The 17,135-nt window shown below is 55.4% G+C and overlaps 7 protein-coding genes across 7 annotated transcripts in view; 3 read left to right on the top strand and 4 right to left on the bottom strand.

Moving 5' to 3' along the window:
• Positions 1–3,377, top strand: part of PTSG_12085 (uncharacterized protein) — a gene marked incomplete at its 5' end in the record, with an annotated part of 4,943 nt that extends 1,566 nt beyond the window's left edge. Inside the window, 7 exons of the mRNA XM_004995499.1 lie at positions 399–644; positions 884–965; positions 1,286–1,483; positions 1,693–1,799; positions 2,038–2,136; positions 2,559–2,625; positions 2,870–3,377. Of these exons, the coding sequence (XP_004995556.1) occupies positions 399–644; positions 884–965; positions 1,286–1,483; positions 1,693–1,799; positions 2,038–2,136; positions 2,559–2,625; positions 2,870–2,983 (913 nt within the window). The 3' untranslated portion in view covers positions 2,984–3,377. The remainder of the gene's footprint in view (positions 1–398; positions 645–883; positions 966–1,285; positions 1,484–1,692; positions 1,800–2,037; positions 2,137–2,558; positions 2,626–2,869) is intronic.
• A 240-nt stretch (positions 3,378–3,617) lies between these two features.
• Positions 3,618–6,429, bottom strand: PTSG_03821 (ATPase get3). Its single transcript, XM_004995498.1, has 6 exons — positions 5,997–6,429; positions 5,551–5,599; positions 5,043–5,284; positions 4,691–4,792; positions 4,389–4,527; positions 3,618–4,095 (listed from the first exon to the last, which is right to left on the bottom strand). The coding sequence occupies exons 1-6, from the start codon at positions 6,255–6,257 to the stop codon at positions 3,887–3,889; spliced, it is 1,002 nt and encodes a 333-aa protein (XP_004995555.1). The 5' UTR covers positions 6,258–6,429; the 3' UTR covers positions 3,618–3,886.
• On the top strand, positions 6,404–11,245 carry PTSG_03820 (uncharacterized protein). Its single transcript, XM_004995497.1, has 13 exons — positions 6,404–6,700; positions 6,982–7,130; positions 7,475–7,645; positions 8,091–8,213; positions 8,502–8,597; positions 8,850–8,992; positions 9,191–9,273; positions 9,498–9,572; positions 9,867–9,993; positions 10,122–10,198; positions 10,374–10,448; positions 10,650–10,723; positions 10,928–11,245. Exons 1-13 carry the CDS (start codon positions 6,498–6,500, stop codon positions 10,978–10,980), a joined length of 1,449 nt encoding a protein of 482 aa, XP_004995554.1. The 5' UTR covers positions 6,404–6,497; the 3' UTR covers positions 10,981–11,245.
• On the bottom strand, positions 11,051–11,756 carry PTSG_12084 (uncharacterized protein; the record flags this gene model as incomplete). The annotated part of the gene is made up of 2 exons (XM_004995496.1): positions 11,051–11,474; positions 11,663–11,756. 2 exons carry the CDS (start codon positions 11,754–11,756, stop codon positions 11,317–11,319), a joined length of 252 nt encoding a protein of 83 aa, XP_004995553.1. The 3' UTR covers positions 11,051–11,316.
• Position 11,757: 1 nt separating this feature from the next.
• PTSG_12083 (uncharacterized protein) lies at positions 11,758–12,165 on the bottom strand (the record flags this gene model as incomplete). The annotated part of the gene is made up of 1 exon (XM_004995495.1): positions 11,758–12,165. One exon carries the CDS (start codon positions 12,163–12,165, stop codon positions 11,758–11,760), a length of 408 nt encoding a protein of 135 aa, XP_004995552.1.
• A 328-nt stretch (positions 12,166–12,493) lies between these two features.
• On the top strand, positions 12,494–14,811 carry PTSG_03818 (uncharacterized protein). Its single transcript, XM_004995494.1, has 2 exons — positions 12,494–14,230; positions 14,448–14,811. The coding sequence occupies exons 1-2, from the start codon at positions 12,623–12,625 to the stop codon at positions 14,544–14,546; spliced, it is 1,707 nt and encodes a 568-aa protein (XP_004995551.1). The 5' UTR covers positions 12,494–12,622; the 3' UTR covers positions 14,547–14,811.
• Positions 14,812–14,983: 172 nt separating this feature from the next.
• On the bottom strand, positions 14,984–17,112 carry PTSG_03817 (uncharacterized protein). Its single transcript, XM_004995493.1, has 6 exons — positions 16,888–17,112; positions 16,595–16,622; positions 16,105–16,194; positions 15,764–15,826; positions 15,334–15,650; positions 14,984–15,134 (listed from the first exon to the last, which is right to left on the bottom strand). The coding sequence occupies exons 1-6, from the start codon at positions 16,994–16,996 to the stop codon at positions 15,127–15,129; spliced, it is 615 nt and encodes a 204-aa protein (XP_004995550.1). The 5' UTR covers positions 16,997–17,112; the 3' UTR covers positions 14,984–15,126.
• Positions 17,113–17,135: the final 23 nt, after the last annotated feature.

The raw sequence follows: 17,135 nt of genomic DNA, 5'->3' as shown, positions 1-17,135 counted from the left end.
ATACACCAAGATTCGCTCTCCATAACTCACAACTCCGCTACCTGCATACCAAGCAGGCGAGTGTGTCAGCGATCGTCGCCTAGCATAACCGGGTATAGGCCTTGCGCATGAGATATAGGACACACTATAGTTTGATCAAAGAGTAAAGTCCACTGTACCACGACGAGCTGCTATCAGATAGGTACCATGTCTTTCCCTGAGTAGAACTTAATTTAGGCACACTCATCTAGTCCGACGTTTTATGCACTGCTCTGATCAGTAAAGGGAGTGTGACTACAGCCCGTGAACTAATGATGAACCCTACATTAAGCGACAATCCAATAAGAAATAACTAAACCTTCTTGAAATCCCAGCGCGGGGGCACAGATGTGGAAAGTTTTTCACGGCCAAACAAGGAGGTGCTATCAGAATACAACAACATCCGACATAACACCCACACACACTCAGAACACCCACACACACATACGCACACCTCCCCCCCCCCCACACACACACACACACACACATGTGGCCACCATCCTCTCACATGCATGTGCCCCACGCCTGCGTGGATTGCAGACGATTGCGGAGATGAAGAACGGCCACATCAATCCAACAGATGAGGACGCAGAGAAGCTCCAGGACCTGAGGGCCCAACGCGACCGGTGCTGGTGGCTGCTGCTGTGGACAACCACCCTTGCTCGCTCGTCTTGTTTCGTTTGCTCATTGGATTGTTTGTCAACGATCTCTTTGTTTGTTCACCCATTTTCTCGTTCGCCTCTTCGATGTGCCGATTCCACATTTTATGTTTGCTTCCACTCACCACCACGGCCACATGTATACGTCCGTCACTGTTAAACTTACCACCACACACGTGTGTGTGTTTTTGTGCATATGATGACAGGAAAGCGTTTATCGAGCTCGCGCGCAAGCAGCCCGGCTACGGATATGCGTTCTTTGGCGAAGTCAAGTGCAACTGGCCAGAGGTGAGGATGGGCATGGATTGTTGTCTCATCAGACACACGCGCGGTCATAACTCCCACGTTTTGCGTGCAATGCACACACACACACACACACACAACACACAACACACAACACAACACACAACACAACACGCACACACAACACACAACACACATACAACACACACACACAACACACAACACACAACACACACACACACACAACACACCACAACACACAACACACGCAACACGCACACACAACACACAACACAACGCACATACAGCCTCTCACCCTCCAACCCTTCCAACCAACTCCCCCCCTTTCCATCACCACGGCCCAGAACGATAGCATGGTGACGGTGTCGCTGGGCAGCGTACCGCCGGCGCCGGCGTGCATGCGTCTGCATGATAAGGTGAGCGGGGAGGATCGCGACTTCCTTGTGCGGCGCATGCGGTGCTGGCGCACGTACTCGACCGAAGACGGCGTGGAGCTTGAGTTTGAATACCTCGTCAGCACAGACGACAACGGCGACATGAAGGTGCGCATGCGTATGCGTATGTGTGCGTGTGTGAATGTGTGCATGTGTGTGTGTGTATGCGTGTGTATGCGTGTGTGTGCGCGTGCATGTGTATGTGTGAATGTGTGCATATGAGTGCTTGTGTTGTGCGGGCGTCTCGGCTCCTACCTCTCCAGCTTCCCTTTCTGATCTCAGCCGGGATCGTTCCCCCCCCCCTGCCTCCTCTGCAGATGAAGTGGATCAAGCTCGTTTCCGAAGCAACGATCCACCTCGCCATGTGTCTGCAGTTCCTGGTTGAAGAGATGCTGCGGATCAACAAAGGCGACTCCATCCGCACGTGAGTGCAGTGGTCCATATACGCACGTGCATGTGTGCATGTGTGCATGTGTGCATGTGTGCATGTGTGTTTGTGTTTGTGCATGTGTGTATGTATGCACGTGCAAGTGTATTTGATAGCGCGTGGCTGCTTGCCTGTATCTGAGGGCCTCCCCATGTATGTACTTGCTCACCTTCCCTCCCATCATTTCACATCACTCCGCTCCACCCATTTTACCAATATGACGTGATTGCATCAGGCCGAAGGACCGCGAAGGGATCTTCAAACCGAGACGTCAGACCAACGCCCCGCCCGACCTGTCCTTCCTCACATCGGACAACGAACCCCAGCAGCAAGAGTACGTTGCCCATGCTGCTCTTACTGTTGTTTCATTTGCATACCATTTGTGTGCGTGTGTGCGTGTGTGCGTGTGTGCGTGTGTGCGTGTGTGCGTGTGTGTGTGCGTGTGTGCGTGTGTGTGTGCGTGTGTGTGTGCGTGTGTGCGTGCGTGCGTGCGTGCATGCGTGTGTGTGTGCGTGTGTGTGTGCGTGTGTGTGTGCGTGCGTGCATGCGTGCATGCGTGCATGCGTGTGTGTGTGTGTGTGTGTGTTTGTGTGTGTGTGTGTGTGTGCAGGTTGCTGTTCACCTTGGTCGTTGCTTACATCTTTTTGGGTGTGTTGTGTGCATCCGCTTCGGCGTGTGCCAACTTGTTCGGCGTGTGCTCACCACTGTCGCTGCCTTTCCGCCTACCAATACCGCCCCCCCCCCCACGCGTGTTAGGATCCGGGTTGTGCTCTCTGATCTTCTCAAATGCGTGCAAGCAGACGAAGAGGCTGAGGAAGAAGTGGTGCGTCTGCAACATACCTCGGCCCCTGCACATGTACCTGCGGCTCAGAATGCCGCTATTCCTTGCCATTCGATTCGAAACTTGTTGCACTGTCACTGTTGCACTGTCACTGCGCATTCATCAGCACCATCAGCACAATCAGCACCATCACCACCATCACCGCCACCATCGCCTTCACCGCCACCATCACTCCCACCAATCCATTTTCCCCTCCCCCTCCCCCACCATCCTCTTTGCTGTTCAGGACGACTTTGCGTTGACGGACACGGCGCGGGCGCAGGTTGAGCGGGGGCTCGATCTCGCCGACGACACAGACGACCCGACAGCCAACTTTGCAGCCATGGTTGGCCTGGAGTGAGGACGGGGCTGTTCAATCACCCTTTCTTGCATTGGTTGATTCGATTGCGTGATCAATTGTTTGCATAGTCGGTTGATTGATTGTTCGATCAACATCCACATACACACATCCACACATCCACACATCCACACCTTTGCGTCTCCATCGCACGTGCGTGTGTGCATGTGCACCTTTTCATCTTTTCATGTATGGTGCTGTTACCACCACCATGATCATCACAGCTGTCAGCTGTTGTTGTTGCTGTTGTTGCTGTTGTTGTTGTTGTATCCCTTATGTGCATGTACATTTGTGTCTTCCTTGGTTGGAATAGGGAGTGGGTGTTGCTTGGTGTCTGCGAGTGAATGAGCGAGCGAGTGCTTGGTGCCCTGCCCACCCTTGTTGTTGTTCACCCTTGTTGTTGTTCACCCTTGTTGTTGTTGTTGTTGTTGTTGTTGTTGTTGTTGTTGTTGTTGTTGTTGTTGTTGTTGTTGTTGTTGTTGTTGTTGTTGCTGCTGCGGCGGCGTTGTTGCCACTTCATTCGTTGCTTTGCGTCCTGTGCCGTTGCTGGTTCCGCATGTGCAGCTGCTTTTGCTATGGGTGTGCTGCTTTGTCTGCCTCGTTGCTGTCCACATAAAACAACTGCGCGTATCTAGCCTGCCGCTGCCAACACAGAGGATTGTATTCGCTCTGTGTATTGGTGCATGACCGAATGCCACGACAAAGAGCACAGGGCACACGCACCACGTGCAATGACAATCCCAACCATAACAGACAGAAAGCTCATATGTGCCAGGGTACGAAGCACCCATCACAACCACAACAGACAACGCCAACGCAAACGTAAACAACAAACACAACCCACAGACCCAACAACAATCAACACTAAACGCAAGCCAACCCCATCACCACCACACATGCACCCCATCACTTGTCTGCCGGCAGCTGAATGTTGTCTGGGAACACAAGCCGCTTCCTGAGGTTTTCGGAAAACGCCTTGAGGGCGTCCACCTTACGCACCTCCTTGCGCTGCAGTGGGAGCTTGATGACATGGAAGTCATCGTACAGCTCATCTACCTGCGCCAGGTACTTCTGCTGGATGGCGTACCGCGCGAGACACATCTCGCACGGATTCGCTGCGGGGTGGCGTTGGGGTGCGTGATGGCACGTGTGTGTGTGTGTGTGTGTGTGTGTGTGTGTGTGTGTGTGTGTGTGTGTGTGTGTGTGTGTGTGTGTGTGTGTGTGTGTGTGTGTGTGTGTGTGTGTGTGTGTGTGTGTGTGTGTGTGAATTTCAACGAGCACAACCTCCCACAATCACCCCGCCCACTCGCTGTTTGCACCATCACCACCACCACCACCACCACAACAACAACTTAAACAACAACAACGACTTCCACAACAACAACAACACCATCGCCATGCTGTGTACCTGGGTCGGGGACGATGAGTTGGTTGACGATGACGTTGTGGACATCGAGGTCGAGTTTGGTCAGCTCCTGAATCAGTCGCTCCGTCTCGTAGATGGACAGAAACTCCGCAATGCACACGCACACAAACGTCGTCAGGTCCTGCCACAAGTAGAGGGAGAGGCGTGGGAGAGGGTGAGTTTGTATGTGTGCGATCGTGTGTGTGTGTGTGTGTATGTGTGTATGTGTGTGTGTGCGGCAATACATAGACATACATGCACAAAGAAACACAAGCAACGGCAGCCGCTCCAGCAGCATGGCGCACCGGGTTCTTGAACTGGTCGGAGAGCTCGTTGATGGAGTCGCGGAAGGATTCCAATCGTGCAAACGCTTGCTCCTTGTCGCCGGCGCCCATGAAGGAGCTCATCTGTGCAATATAAGACATTCATACGCACACGCACACGCACATGTGGTGAATGGAATTGGTGCGAAGGTGCAGCGTGGGCATGATAGTGTTGCACTTGCACTTCCTCAACTTGCGCAAACACACACAGGTCGACACAGGCGCGCGCACACACACACAGACACACACACACACGCACACACAGACACACACACAGACACACACACACACACACACAGACACACACACACACACACAGACACACACATGGTACCTGGCCGAGCATGCCGCCGAAGCTTGAGTCGAGGTCGCGAAGCATGTCGATGGCCTTGGTGACGGTGCCCGGCATTTGCAACAGGCGGAGGGTGTGGCCTGTCGGTGCCGTGTCAAACACGGTGATGTCGTGGTCCATGGACTTGACAAACTTCATCACCTGGATGAAGGTGCTGATCTCGTCAATGCCAGGGATGGACAGCCCAATCTTCTTGAAGATGCCTGCAATCTCAGAGTTGGTCTCTGCATACGTGTATTTGTGTATTTTGTGTATTTTTGTGTATATATATGTGTGTGTGTGTGTGTGTGTGCGTGCGTGCGTGGTTGTGTGCGGTTGTGAGTATGTGCGGTTGTGAGTATGTGTGTGTATGGGAGTATGTATTGACGTGAGTGCATGTGCAAGTTCGCGCCTGTGCATAAGAACAAGTGAAAAACAACAAGGCGACACCACATGGTGCCTTTTCGCCACCCCCGCCACCGCCACCGCCACCGCCAGGTTGCCCTCGAACCTTGAAGGGATTGCAGTCCGCCAGACATTTGCGAGCTGGGGTCAATCTCCTGCAGATGTTCAAGAGAAGGCACACAGAGCACACCAGGACAAGACTGTGAGTTGTGGCGATACACAAAGTAGGATACGAGGTGTGCACGGACAGAGAGAGAGACAGAGACAGAGACAGAGGCAGAGAGAGAGACAGAGACAGAGAGAGGGAGAGAGACAGAGATAGAGAGAGGGAGAGGGAGAGAGGGAGACACACACACACACACACGTGCACACACACACATTCACACGCATACATTCACACACACGCACACACACGGACGCAGACACAAAGACGCACACACACATTTTCGCACACACACACACACACACAAAGACAAGACACACACACACACACACAAAGACAAGACACACACACACACACGCAACACACACAGACACACAGAGCAAACGAACCATGCAAGAGAGGTTGTCAACACCGTCCACAGGAACGGGGTCTGGGCCAAACTTCTGCCCAAAGGCATCGGAGATGTTGTGCGCGGGGTCGGTTGAGATGAGCAACACCTTGCGGCCCGTTTGTGCCAGCTGAATGGCAATGCTGCAGCTGCATGTCGTCTTGCCAACACCGCCTTTCCCGCCAACAAACAGCCACCGCAGTGTCTCCTGCTCCAGCAGGTTGTCAATCGTAGGCGCAAACTCAAGCTCTTCCTCAGCCATGCTGTCGGTGGTGTGTCTGAGACAGAGAGGGAGAGAGAGAGAGAGCGAGCGAGCGAGAGACGTATGTGTGTGCTTGGTGTGCGTTTTCTGCCTTCTCTGCCTTCTGCCTCTTCTGCCTGTTTCTGCGACTGAATTCAGTCATATCACCACGTTGCTGCGTGTGTTTTGAGGTGTGTTTGCTCTCCTCCAAAAAAAAAAACACCCACTCCTCTCCACTACACACTGATTGACGATCGATCGATGATGATGATGATCAAGTCTGCTGTTGTGTTCGCTGGTGTTGTTGGCGTGTTGGCGTGCGTGTTGTTGGCCCAGCCGGCTGCCGCCTTCCACCGCCGCATCTATGGGGTCCACGAGAACATGCACGCTGCGCCAGGTGCTGATGTTGGCGAGCCCCTGCTTGTCAGCAACGTCAGGGAGCGCTACGGCGTCGAGGCTGCCCAGTGAGTTTGGATTGTCGTCGTTGGCAGTGTCCTCCTGTGTGGGGTTCGCTGTGGCAAATGTACCAAAGCCAAAACAGCGTGTGCATAATGTCGCATCAGCCACACTGCCTCCCATCTGCGTGTGCGTGCGCGTGTTCCCCTCGCTTGCAATGTGGCTCGTCCCTCTCCTTTTTTACTCCTGTACATGTACACTCAACTGGCTGGATTAGCTCTGCACTGAACATGTTCACCTGATGCTTCCCACCGTTCGTTGCCTCATCTTATCATTTCCCATTGCTTAGGGGTGCGGCCAAGGTGAACGGTATTGGCAACTACACCTCATATGCTGGCTTCTACACCGTCAACAAGACAACGGACAACAACCTCTTTGTCTGGTACTTCCCATCCCAGGACAACAACCCAGATGCGCCCCTTCTCATCTGGCTCCAGGGTGCGCGTGCAAGCGTGCGTGTGTGTATCTCTGTATCTGTGCGTATCTATGTGAATGGATGTGCGGACACTCGGCCGCTTATGGCTGCATGCGAAGGCATCCTGTGAATGCGCGTGCCACTGACTCTTGATGTGACGAGACATGAAAGATTGCCACGCACATATAACGTGCTGCTGTTCTTGTTGCGCTGTCAGCTGACAGAGTTGCTCTCTCACTCACTCACTCCCTCACTCACACACACACACACACTCACACACACACACACACTTACACACTCACTCACTCACTCACTCACTCACTCACTTACACACACACTCACTCACTTACACACACTCTCTGTACAGGTGGCCCTGGTGGTGCCAGCACCTTTGGCCTCTTCTCCGAGATTGGGCCATTCCATGTTGATGAGAACATGAAGCTGCATGAGCGCGACACGACATGGAACTCCAACTACTCCCTCCTCTTCATCGACAACCCCGTTGGCGCTGGTTACAGCTACACTGGCACCGGCAAGGGTCAGTTGGCCAAGTGTCGATTGCGTGTTGGATGATCTGAGCTTTGCATCATCGAGTAACAATCTTGCTCGCTTCTGTGGACATGTGCGCGCGCCGATTTGTGTATCACTACATGCTTCTCCTCATCCTACATGCTTCTCCTCATCCTACTCGCTTCTCCTCATCCTACTCGCTTCTCCTCATCCTACTTGCTTCTCCTCATCCTACTTGCTTCTCCTCATCCTACTCGCTTCTCCTCATCCTACATGCTTCTCCTCATCCTACATGCTTCTCCTCATCCTACTCGCTTCTCCTCATCCTACTTGCTTCTCCTCATCCTACTTGCTTCTCCTCATCCTACTTGCTTCTCCTCATCCTACTCGCTTCTCCTCATCCTACTTGCTTCTCCTCACTACCCCGCTGTTTGATTCATGCATATCCCATTGCCCGCCATGGTCCTGCGCAGGCTATGCCACCAACACGCGCGAGGATGTTGCGCGCGACCTGTACGCGTGCCTCACAGAGTTCTACGCCACGTTCCCGGACCAGGCCAAGGTCGACCTCTACCTCACCGGCGAGAGCTTTGCCGGTACGTTCACTCTCGCACAACGCTCACAACACTCACATGTGCACTGTTGTCCCTGCGTGCGCACATTGTGCAAGAGTGTGTGCGTGGCATTGTTTGTCGGCTGGCAGTACGTTGTCAGTGTGTTTTGTTTGTGTTGGTACCCGCATTCTCCCTCAATGTCCTCTTTCTCTTACGCACGCACACGCACGCACACGCACGCACGCACGCACACGCACGCACGCACTCGTGCCTACACGCCTATACACATACACACCCCTCAAACTCACTCTGCTGTGGCTCTACCTGCAGGGCACTACATTCCTGCGTTTGCTGCGTACATTCACCGCAAGAACGCCGCCAGCAGCGACGCGTCGAAGATCCCGCTCAAGGGCGTCTCCATTGGCGGTGCGCGCAGCACAGCACTGCTTTGCCACCCTGCCATCCTCTCATTATTACCGTCACGTGTGCCCTTGGCGTTTTGATCGTCTCGTTTGCTCCAGTACCACATGGACACACACACACACACATACACACACACGTACATACACCCATCTCCTCTCACCTTTTGTGTGTCCGCGGCACACGTGCTCGTGTGTGTGTGCTCTCGTGTGCGTGCTTTCATGTGTGGATGTGTGTATGCGTATGAATTGGTGTTAGATGGATGGACGGATCCCGTTGTGCAAATGCAGGCCATCCCCGGCCTGATGTTCAACCTCGGGCTCGCCGACCACAACCAGCGCGACGTCCTTCAGCAGTACACCGACCAGACCGTCAAGGCAATCAACAACGGCAACTACACGGTGCGTGTTGATGGAGGTGTCTGATTGTGTGGTCTGTGTGTGCGTGCGTGTGTGTGTGTGTGGTCTGTGTGTCTGTGTGTGTGTGTCTGTGTCTGTGTGTCTGTGTGTGTTTTGGCCGTCCTCAATTCCCCCTGCTATTCCTGACCCCACTGCTCTTTCAATCACCACCACCACCACCACCACCACCACCCTCGTTAGCTGGCCTTTGACATCTGGGACGAGATGCTGAACGGCGATGTGTACAAGTACCCGACCTACTTCTACAACCTCACCGGCACCCTGTGAGTTCTCTCACACTTGTATGTTTGTGATGCGTGCGCACTCGTGCGCCTGTGCGTGTATGTGTGCGCGTGTGTGCGTGTGTGTGCATATTTGTGTCAGTCAGTCTGTCTGTTTCTGTGCGCACAGCACACCAACTCGCCCGCATTACAGCTGCCTTGCCCCCTCAACTCCCTTCCGCACGAATGTGCATTGCGTTCACGTTGCCATGATTGTGTGGTGGCAGCGACTACGACAACTTTCTGCGCACCATCTCCCCCGCCTCTTTTGGCTATTACTCCAAGTTCATCTCCCAGGACTGGTCCGTGCTCATGCCAGGCCGTTGCTCGGCTTGCTTGTTTGTTTGCTTGCTTGTTTGTTCGTTTGTGTGTGTGTGTGTGTGTGTGTGTGTGTGTGTGTGTGTGTGTGTGCGTATGTGTGTGTGTGTGTGCGTATGTGTGTGTGTGTGCGTATGTGTGTGTTTCGTGTGTGTGTGTTTCGTGTGTGTGTCGCTCTCTTGGCGACTGGTTTGTTTTCTTGTCGTTGCAACTCACCTCACCACGTTCCCAACACGTGCCCCCTCCCCTCATCCTCGGCGTCATCTGCCACCGTGCAGGGTGCGCAAGGCCATCCACGTTGGCAATGCCACGCTCAACAGCGGTCTTGAGTGCGAACTGCACCTCATCCCAGACGTTATGGTCTCGTACAAGCCAGAGCTCGCCCTCGTCATGGACAACTACAAGGTTTGCACTGTGTTCGTGTGTGTGTGTGTGTGTGTGTGTGTGTGTGTGTACAGCAGTTGGAGCTGGTGCAAGCTTGGTTTCAAAGTGCCCACAAGCGCTCACTCGTGTGCGTGTGTGCGAGTGTTCAGGTGCTGATGTACAACGGCCAGCTTGATCTCATCGTTGGCGTTCCACTGACGGAACGCTACCTCCCCACCATTCCATGGTCTGATCGCCTACACGCCACCATTGCTCCCTTTGCACGCGTGCACACACACACACGCATACTCTCTCATGCACACACACACGCACATGCACACACACACGCGCGCGCATACTCTCTCATGCACGCACACACACTCACGTCCACACTCGTCACGGCTTTTATCGCTGCGGGACAGGTCTGGCGCGAAGAAGTTCAACAGCGCCGACCGCGTCGTGTGGAAGGTCAAGAAGTCCGACACGGAGGTTGCAGGGTGCGTTGGCATGCCATCAGTTGTTGCTGCTGCTGGCTGCTGCTGGCTGCTGCTGGCTGCTGCAGCTGCAGTTGTAGTCGTTGTGCAACCTTCCACCGCTTTGCTTTGCTCTGTGTTGCTTTGCTTTGGGTTGCTGTGCCCCCACCACGCCCACTTTGCTTACCTGCCCGCCTGCCTGTCTGTCTACTGTTGCGGATACAGCTACGTCCGCGCCGCCCAGGACTTCCGCTATGTTGTCGTGCGCGTCGCCGGCCACATTGCGCCATACGACCAGGGTACAGACGCACACGTGCACGTCGTTGTCTCGCGGTGTTATTGTCGACTTTTCTGTCTATTTGTCTGTCCATGTTTATGTGTTTGTCTGTCCGTCTATCTGCCCGTGTTCCACTCCCTCCCTCCCTCCCTCTCTCCCTCACACACACACACACACACACACACACACACACACACTCACACTCACTCATCTCCACGCGCTTCAGGTCGCGCCGTGAAGGACATGGTCACTCGCTTCATCGAGGACAAGCCTTTCTGAGCTGCCACCGCGCCCCACCAACCACTCGCACACCCTCAACCACCACCACCACCACCATGTGCTTGATGAATGTGTTGTATGTCGTGACTTTTGTGCTTTATGGAACGTGTGTGCGTCACATCGCAACAACTGCATCACTGCATCACTGCATCACGCATCATGCATCATGTCACACGTCTGGCATCCATCTCAACAACAATCACACCCAACACAAGCGCAGGAACGAATGAAAGCATGAGTGAAAGTCAGCAAGCAAACACACAGACAAGAAGTGAGACATGAACATGAGACGTTTGCTTGTTGTGAAGTGGAGGCCTTCGTGCTCTTCTTTATCGATCAATGACGGGCGCCACGCTTGCTTGAAGCCGCACGACGGCCTCGTTTCGGTGGCTCTGTGACACCTTTGTACTGCAGGATGTCCTTCATCGCCGACGCAAACACGCTTTCGCCAACGCCCAGCGCATTGCAGATGCCACCCTTGCACAGGGTCTCACCTACATGTGTGCATGTGTGTATGTGCGCGCATGTGTGTGTGTGTGAGCAGATCAAACGTTTGTGAATCATCATGCGATCGTGCACTCACACAAGTGCGTCAGCAAAACAGACGAGACAGCTGCGAACATCAAAGGAGCACTGCTTCTTAACGAACCCACGCGGTGTGTTGGTGTGTGTGCGACCTTACCTAGGAAACGATAGGTGACGCGGGATTTCTTGTTCGAAGGAGTGCACTCGGCCGGAGGCATGTTGAGCACGCCAACCAGGTACATGCGAACCATCTCACTGCGCTGATGCTGTTTCAGAGAGGCGAGCTGATCCTGAATGCGCTGGAGTGCATGCTCGGGAATGCGTTCCCAGCAAGGTGTATCGGTTCGTCCTCGGCACTTGCATTCCATCTCCTTTCGCTTGGCGCGCTTTTTCTGCGGTTGTGGCGGCAGTGCTGGAAATGGCGCTGGATCTTGGCCGCGCGCGCGCGCGCGTGTGTGTGTGTGCGCATGTGTGTGTGTGCGCGTGTGCGTGTGCGTGTGTGTGTGTGTGAGAGAGAGAGAGAGAAGACACCAAGACACCATCCCTCAGTGAATGAACGTCCCTCGCATCGCGTTGTGCATCACCAACGAGATACACCAAGCACGCACACACACACACATTCACACACACACACGCACGCACACGCACGCAGGCATGCATGCGCGCCAAACCAACTCACGCCAAGTCGCGCTCGTATTCCAATGCAGCCTGAATCAGCTCCTCGTCGTTGTCCATGATGTGTCAGCCAAGAACTGCCTGCTGTCCTCGATCTCTTCGGCAATCGCCCGCTGCACGGCCGCGGGGAGACGGTGCGAAGCGGAGGAGGAGGAGGAAGAAGAAGAAGAAGAAGAAGAAGCGGCGAAGAAGCTCATCGTGGATGGATGGATGGTGGTGCAATCAGGATGGAAGGATTGGACTGTCTGCTTGAACTTGTCCCGGCGCGCGCCCTCGAAGATTGATGGAAATGTTCACACATTTTTCGTCCTGGCGACCTCGAGTGCCTGCACGCACACAAAACAAACAACACAACAGAAGAGAAACATAAGAGACAATCGCCAGCCAGCCAGCCTGTCTTCTTGTTTGTTTGCTTGTTGTTCCCCCTCCCCTCATCTGCAAGATGGTGCTTCGGATGGCAGAGTTGGCGGCGTTGGTTGCCGTCGTGGTGGCGTGCTTGGTGCCGTTGCAAGGTGGAATGGCAAGGCTCTTGGGAGACACGACGTGCGGTGAGCTGCCGACGATGCTGCAGGCGGTGGAAACGGCGTGCGAGGTGAATGGTTTGGAGGAGCTGTACCACAGCGTCAACTATGCTGGACCACCCAACTTTTGCGCCGCGTCCTGCGTCAACGCAGTGAGCGCGCTGCACGAGGCGTTGTCGTACTGCGAGACCGCCGAAGCTGTGCTCGGCACGGCCGGCGTGCGCGCCAGCGTCCGCTCCATCAACAGGCAGCAGGCTGCCTGCAACGCACCAAGCGTGGCCTGTCTCCGCGTGCAGCGGGAGTTTGACAGCTGGCTGCGCACTGCTACAGGGGAAGGCTGCCTTGACGTCATGGCTGACGCCGCCACCCTCCCGGACACGGAGGCTTCGCAAGCGCAACTCCGCTCGACATGCACGGGCACGTGCCACAGCGGATTCACGTACTACCTCGCCCAGCTGGAGGAGGCCGGCTGCGTCGACTGGGCTTTGTACCAGCTGCACCGCGAGTCCTTCGACCTCACCTGCGCCACAACAACCGACGACGGCACGAGCGACACAATCGTCTACTGCCGCAACAAGTTCAGCCCAGAGCAGCTGCAGGAGCAGCTCCGCACCGCCCGCAACACCTCGCGATCGCAGGCAGAGCGCGACACCGCGCTGCAGGCCATCTGCACGCCCTGCCTCTTTGAGTACATTCAGGTGGAAGCCCGCAAGTCGTCTGCACGCATCGACGTCGCAGAACTGGACTTGCTGTGCGCGCGGGACAGCACCACCTTCTGCTACCCACGCGTCATGGACGTGCTCGTCTTCACCACCCACGCTGGTCCTGCCCAGCGGGCGCAGCAGCTGTGCTCGCTTGGCGAGTGCTCGGACAAGGTCCTGGCGCGGCTTCGCAACACGCCCCAGCTTGCGTCGCTGTCCAACGCCGCCAGCGTTGCCGAGGAGCTTGTGCAGCACGCGGACGCGCACCTCAAGTACATGTGCTTGCAGTCGGAGGAGGGAGACGTGTGTGTGGACGTGATGGACGCCATCATCAGCGGATTTGACGAGAACCTTGCATTCCAGGGCACGGCGTACTTTGGTCCAGATGCGTGCGAGGACATTGGCACGGGGGACTACTGCACGTGGGGCTGCCAGCGTCGCCTGGACCGCCTGGTTGACGCCGTCGGCTGCTGCCACCACTCCATCCGCACCTACCTCACGGAGATTGGCACTGCCGCTGCGGAAGTGGACGATGCATTTGCGCCTGTGGAGGCGGTCACCTCCGAGTGCGGCCACGATATTGGGCCCGCGTGCACCGTGTACAACGAGGATGTGGCTGCAGACGTTGTTCTGGTCGTACCATTCCCAAAATCGTTTGTGCGCGCGCACAAAGATGTGCTTGCACTTGAGCTTGTGTCTGTCCTTGGACGCCCCGCAGACTCGTTCAAGATCACCCGCATCTCAGACGGCACTCAAGGTTCACAAACGGAAACGACGAGCAACGTTCACATTGAGCTTGTCTTTGAAAGTGCAACCCGCCGCGACCAGGTGTGTGTGTGTGTGTTGTGTGTGTGTGTGTGTGTGTGTGTGTTTGTTTGTCCATGTATGTGTACGCGTGTGTATGCGCGTGTGTATGCGTGTGCTATGCTGCTGCCCTGCTGCCTGTCTCCTCTCTGTGCATGCACGCTTCATGGCCCAGATCACCTGTCATCTCACACTATCACGTTGTGTCCTGGTGTTGGGTGCGCTGCCACTGTGGCCGTAGGTTGTGTCGAGCGTGGCGGCGGATGCTGCTCGGGGATCGCTTGCATTCCTCACGCTGCCGTCCCTCCACTACAACCAGACCCTTGGCCTGGGTGAGTGAGCAAGACAAACAACTCCGCATGAGCGAAACAATATGTGTGCTTGCAGAGAGCCTGAGCAAGGAGGAGCAAGTGTAAGTGTGACATGGTTGTGTTTTGAATGTGAACGCCTGTTTTGTGGTGTCGCTTCCATCCTTCCTTTGTGGTGATGTGACCTCATGTGTGAGCGTGGACTTTGACATCTTCTACTGCTTGTGTCGTTGCTGTTGACACGACCCAACCTTCTTCGTCACACCACCACGACATTGAAGCACTGACACACGGACAACAAGTCACAACAAAGCACGTTGTTGCGACAGCATCGCTTGTATGGTCGGTTTAGTGGAGAGGGAAAACACCAGCTGCGCGCAAACGCAAGCCACAAACGAGAGAAATGGAGAGGAAGCAGCAGTGCGTAATGCATGCAGGCAACAGAACAACAGACAGCACAAACATGACGAAAGCGGACAGAGACAAGTCAAGGGGGGGGGGGGTGCAGGATCAAGTCACAAGGCATGGATGGATTGACGGTTTGTTTGGTGCTCGTTTGCTTTGCTTGCTTGCAGGCACCGCAAGTTGACGGCAGAGAGGACTGGCTGCTGCTCACTGGCCTGTGTAGCATGAAACCGTGCAGCGGGAACAGGACAAGACAGGATGAGTCCGCATGCCAGGGCGTGAAAACGGCACTGCAACACAGGCAGACGCACAAAAACCACAAGACACACACAACACACAGCAGACAAGCGTGCGTGCGGTGTGCCGTGTGCGTGCGTGAGTGGTGTGTGATGTGTGGTGTGCAACGTGACGTACGGTCGTCGAGTGGCGGCGGGGCGGGGCGGTCGTCGTGGCGCGGGGGAGGGGGGCTGCGCTCGCGGCTGCGCTCACGAGGAGGCGGCGGCATGTCGCGAGGCCCATCCCGCCTGTCGTCGCGCCTGTAGTCGTCGCGGCGGTAGTCGTCGCGCCTGTAGTCGTCACGCCTGTAGTCGTCACGGCGGTAGTCATCGCGCCGATAGTCATCCCTGCGGTAATCGTCCCGACGATAATCATCGCGCCTGTAGTCGTCCCGACGGTAGTCATCGCGACGATAGTCATCGCGATAGTAGTCGTCGCGACGCGGGCGGCGCGGGCTGGCAACATCAGTGTGGCAGGAGGGGCGGGGGAATGGCAAGGTCAGCTTGGGGGTTCAATGCCAGGCAGTAACACACAGCAACACATGCAGCCCCTCACGAGCCACACTCACGGGGGTGCGCGGCGGGAGTACTTGGCCAGTTGGCAGTACACCTCCTTGCCGTTCAGCTGTTGTCTGCAAGGCATGAACAAATCGCGTGCACACACCGGTGACCGTTCACGGTGAAATCGGTGATGACCCAACCCAGCTCAGAACAAACAACCACACACAAGCGATGCATCACGCGCAGCCTGATGAATGCTAATGACCACACACACGACCGCACACGCACACCCAGTAGTAGAGGGACGGACAGTGGGTGTGCTTCCATCTCTGCCTCTCTCTCTCTCTCTCTCTTCACACACACACACACACACACACGCACACACGCACACGCACACACACACACACACCCGTCCATGTGCTTGATGGCGTCTTCGGCGTCGCGCTCGTTGATGAAGCGCACAAAGGCGTAGCCGCGTGGGTCCATGGTGTCGCGGTATCTGCCGAGCGAATGTGCGCGTTGCCGCGATGGAGGGAGGATGATGATGATGATGATCGTGCGGGGTATTCAGGACGGGGACAGAGATGACAGGTGTTGGATGATGGGTGATGCGAGTGGGCAGCAGCGGCAGCAGCATCAGCAGCAGCATCAGCAGCAGCGGCAGCGCAGGGTGGTATCAACGGCACAGGATCAACAGCGACTGCTGGGAGGCCCGAGGCAGCATCAAAATGATGGCGGGGCAGGCGCCACAGTAAACAGTGGGGGAAGGGGAGGGGAAAGAGGGAAAGCGACAAGGCTAGCGTGCGAAGGAGCGGGTGAAGGGAAGCGTGTAGCATCCCTTCCCTTCCCTCCGTTTTGTGGTGTTGCAGTGGTTGGCTGGAAGGGTGAGTTCAATTCACCTGGGCATGTAAATGTCGCCAATCTCGCCTGATGTGGGGGGACGAAAAGGAGCACGCCATGCAAAAGAAGCGCGTGTGGATGCGCGCGTATGTGTGTGGTGTGGTGTGGTGTGGTGTGGTGTGGTGTGGTGTGGTGTATGTGTGTGTGTGTGAGTAAGATCCTTGTGCGTGTGTTTGGCATGCACGGCCACCACACCACATGATGCACAGTGAACAATTGACATCGAGATATATCGACAAAACCAACACATAACCGACAGTGAACTGCAAAGCTCATCCAACCAAGCACGCACCAAACTCTTTGAAGGCTTCGCGGAGATCTTCCTCGCGCGTGGATCGGTCGATGTTGTCGACCTTCACGCTGAAGAGGTTGGAGACGTCAGGGCGGCCACCACCAGACATGATGCTTGCTGTTGGATGGAAGAGACGGGTGAAGATGAAGGAGGGAGGAAGATGAGGAGAATGACGCGGTCGTATTGTGTGGTTGCACGCAGTTGAGATGGCAAGAGGACAAGTTGTGGAAGATTTGCAGCAATTTTCA

The sequence above is a fragment of the Salpingoeca rosetta genome, assembly GCF_000188695.1.
Source record: "Salpingoeca rosetta unplaced genomic scaffold supercont1.8, whole genome shotgun sequence".
Taxonomy (NCBI): Eukaryota; class Choanoflagellata; order Craspedida; family Salpingoecidae; genus Salpingoeca; species Salpingoeca rosetta.
The sequence above is the reverse complement of the archived record's forward strand: the minus strand, read 5'-3'. Positions and strand labels throughout refer to the sequence as shown.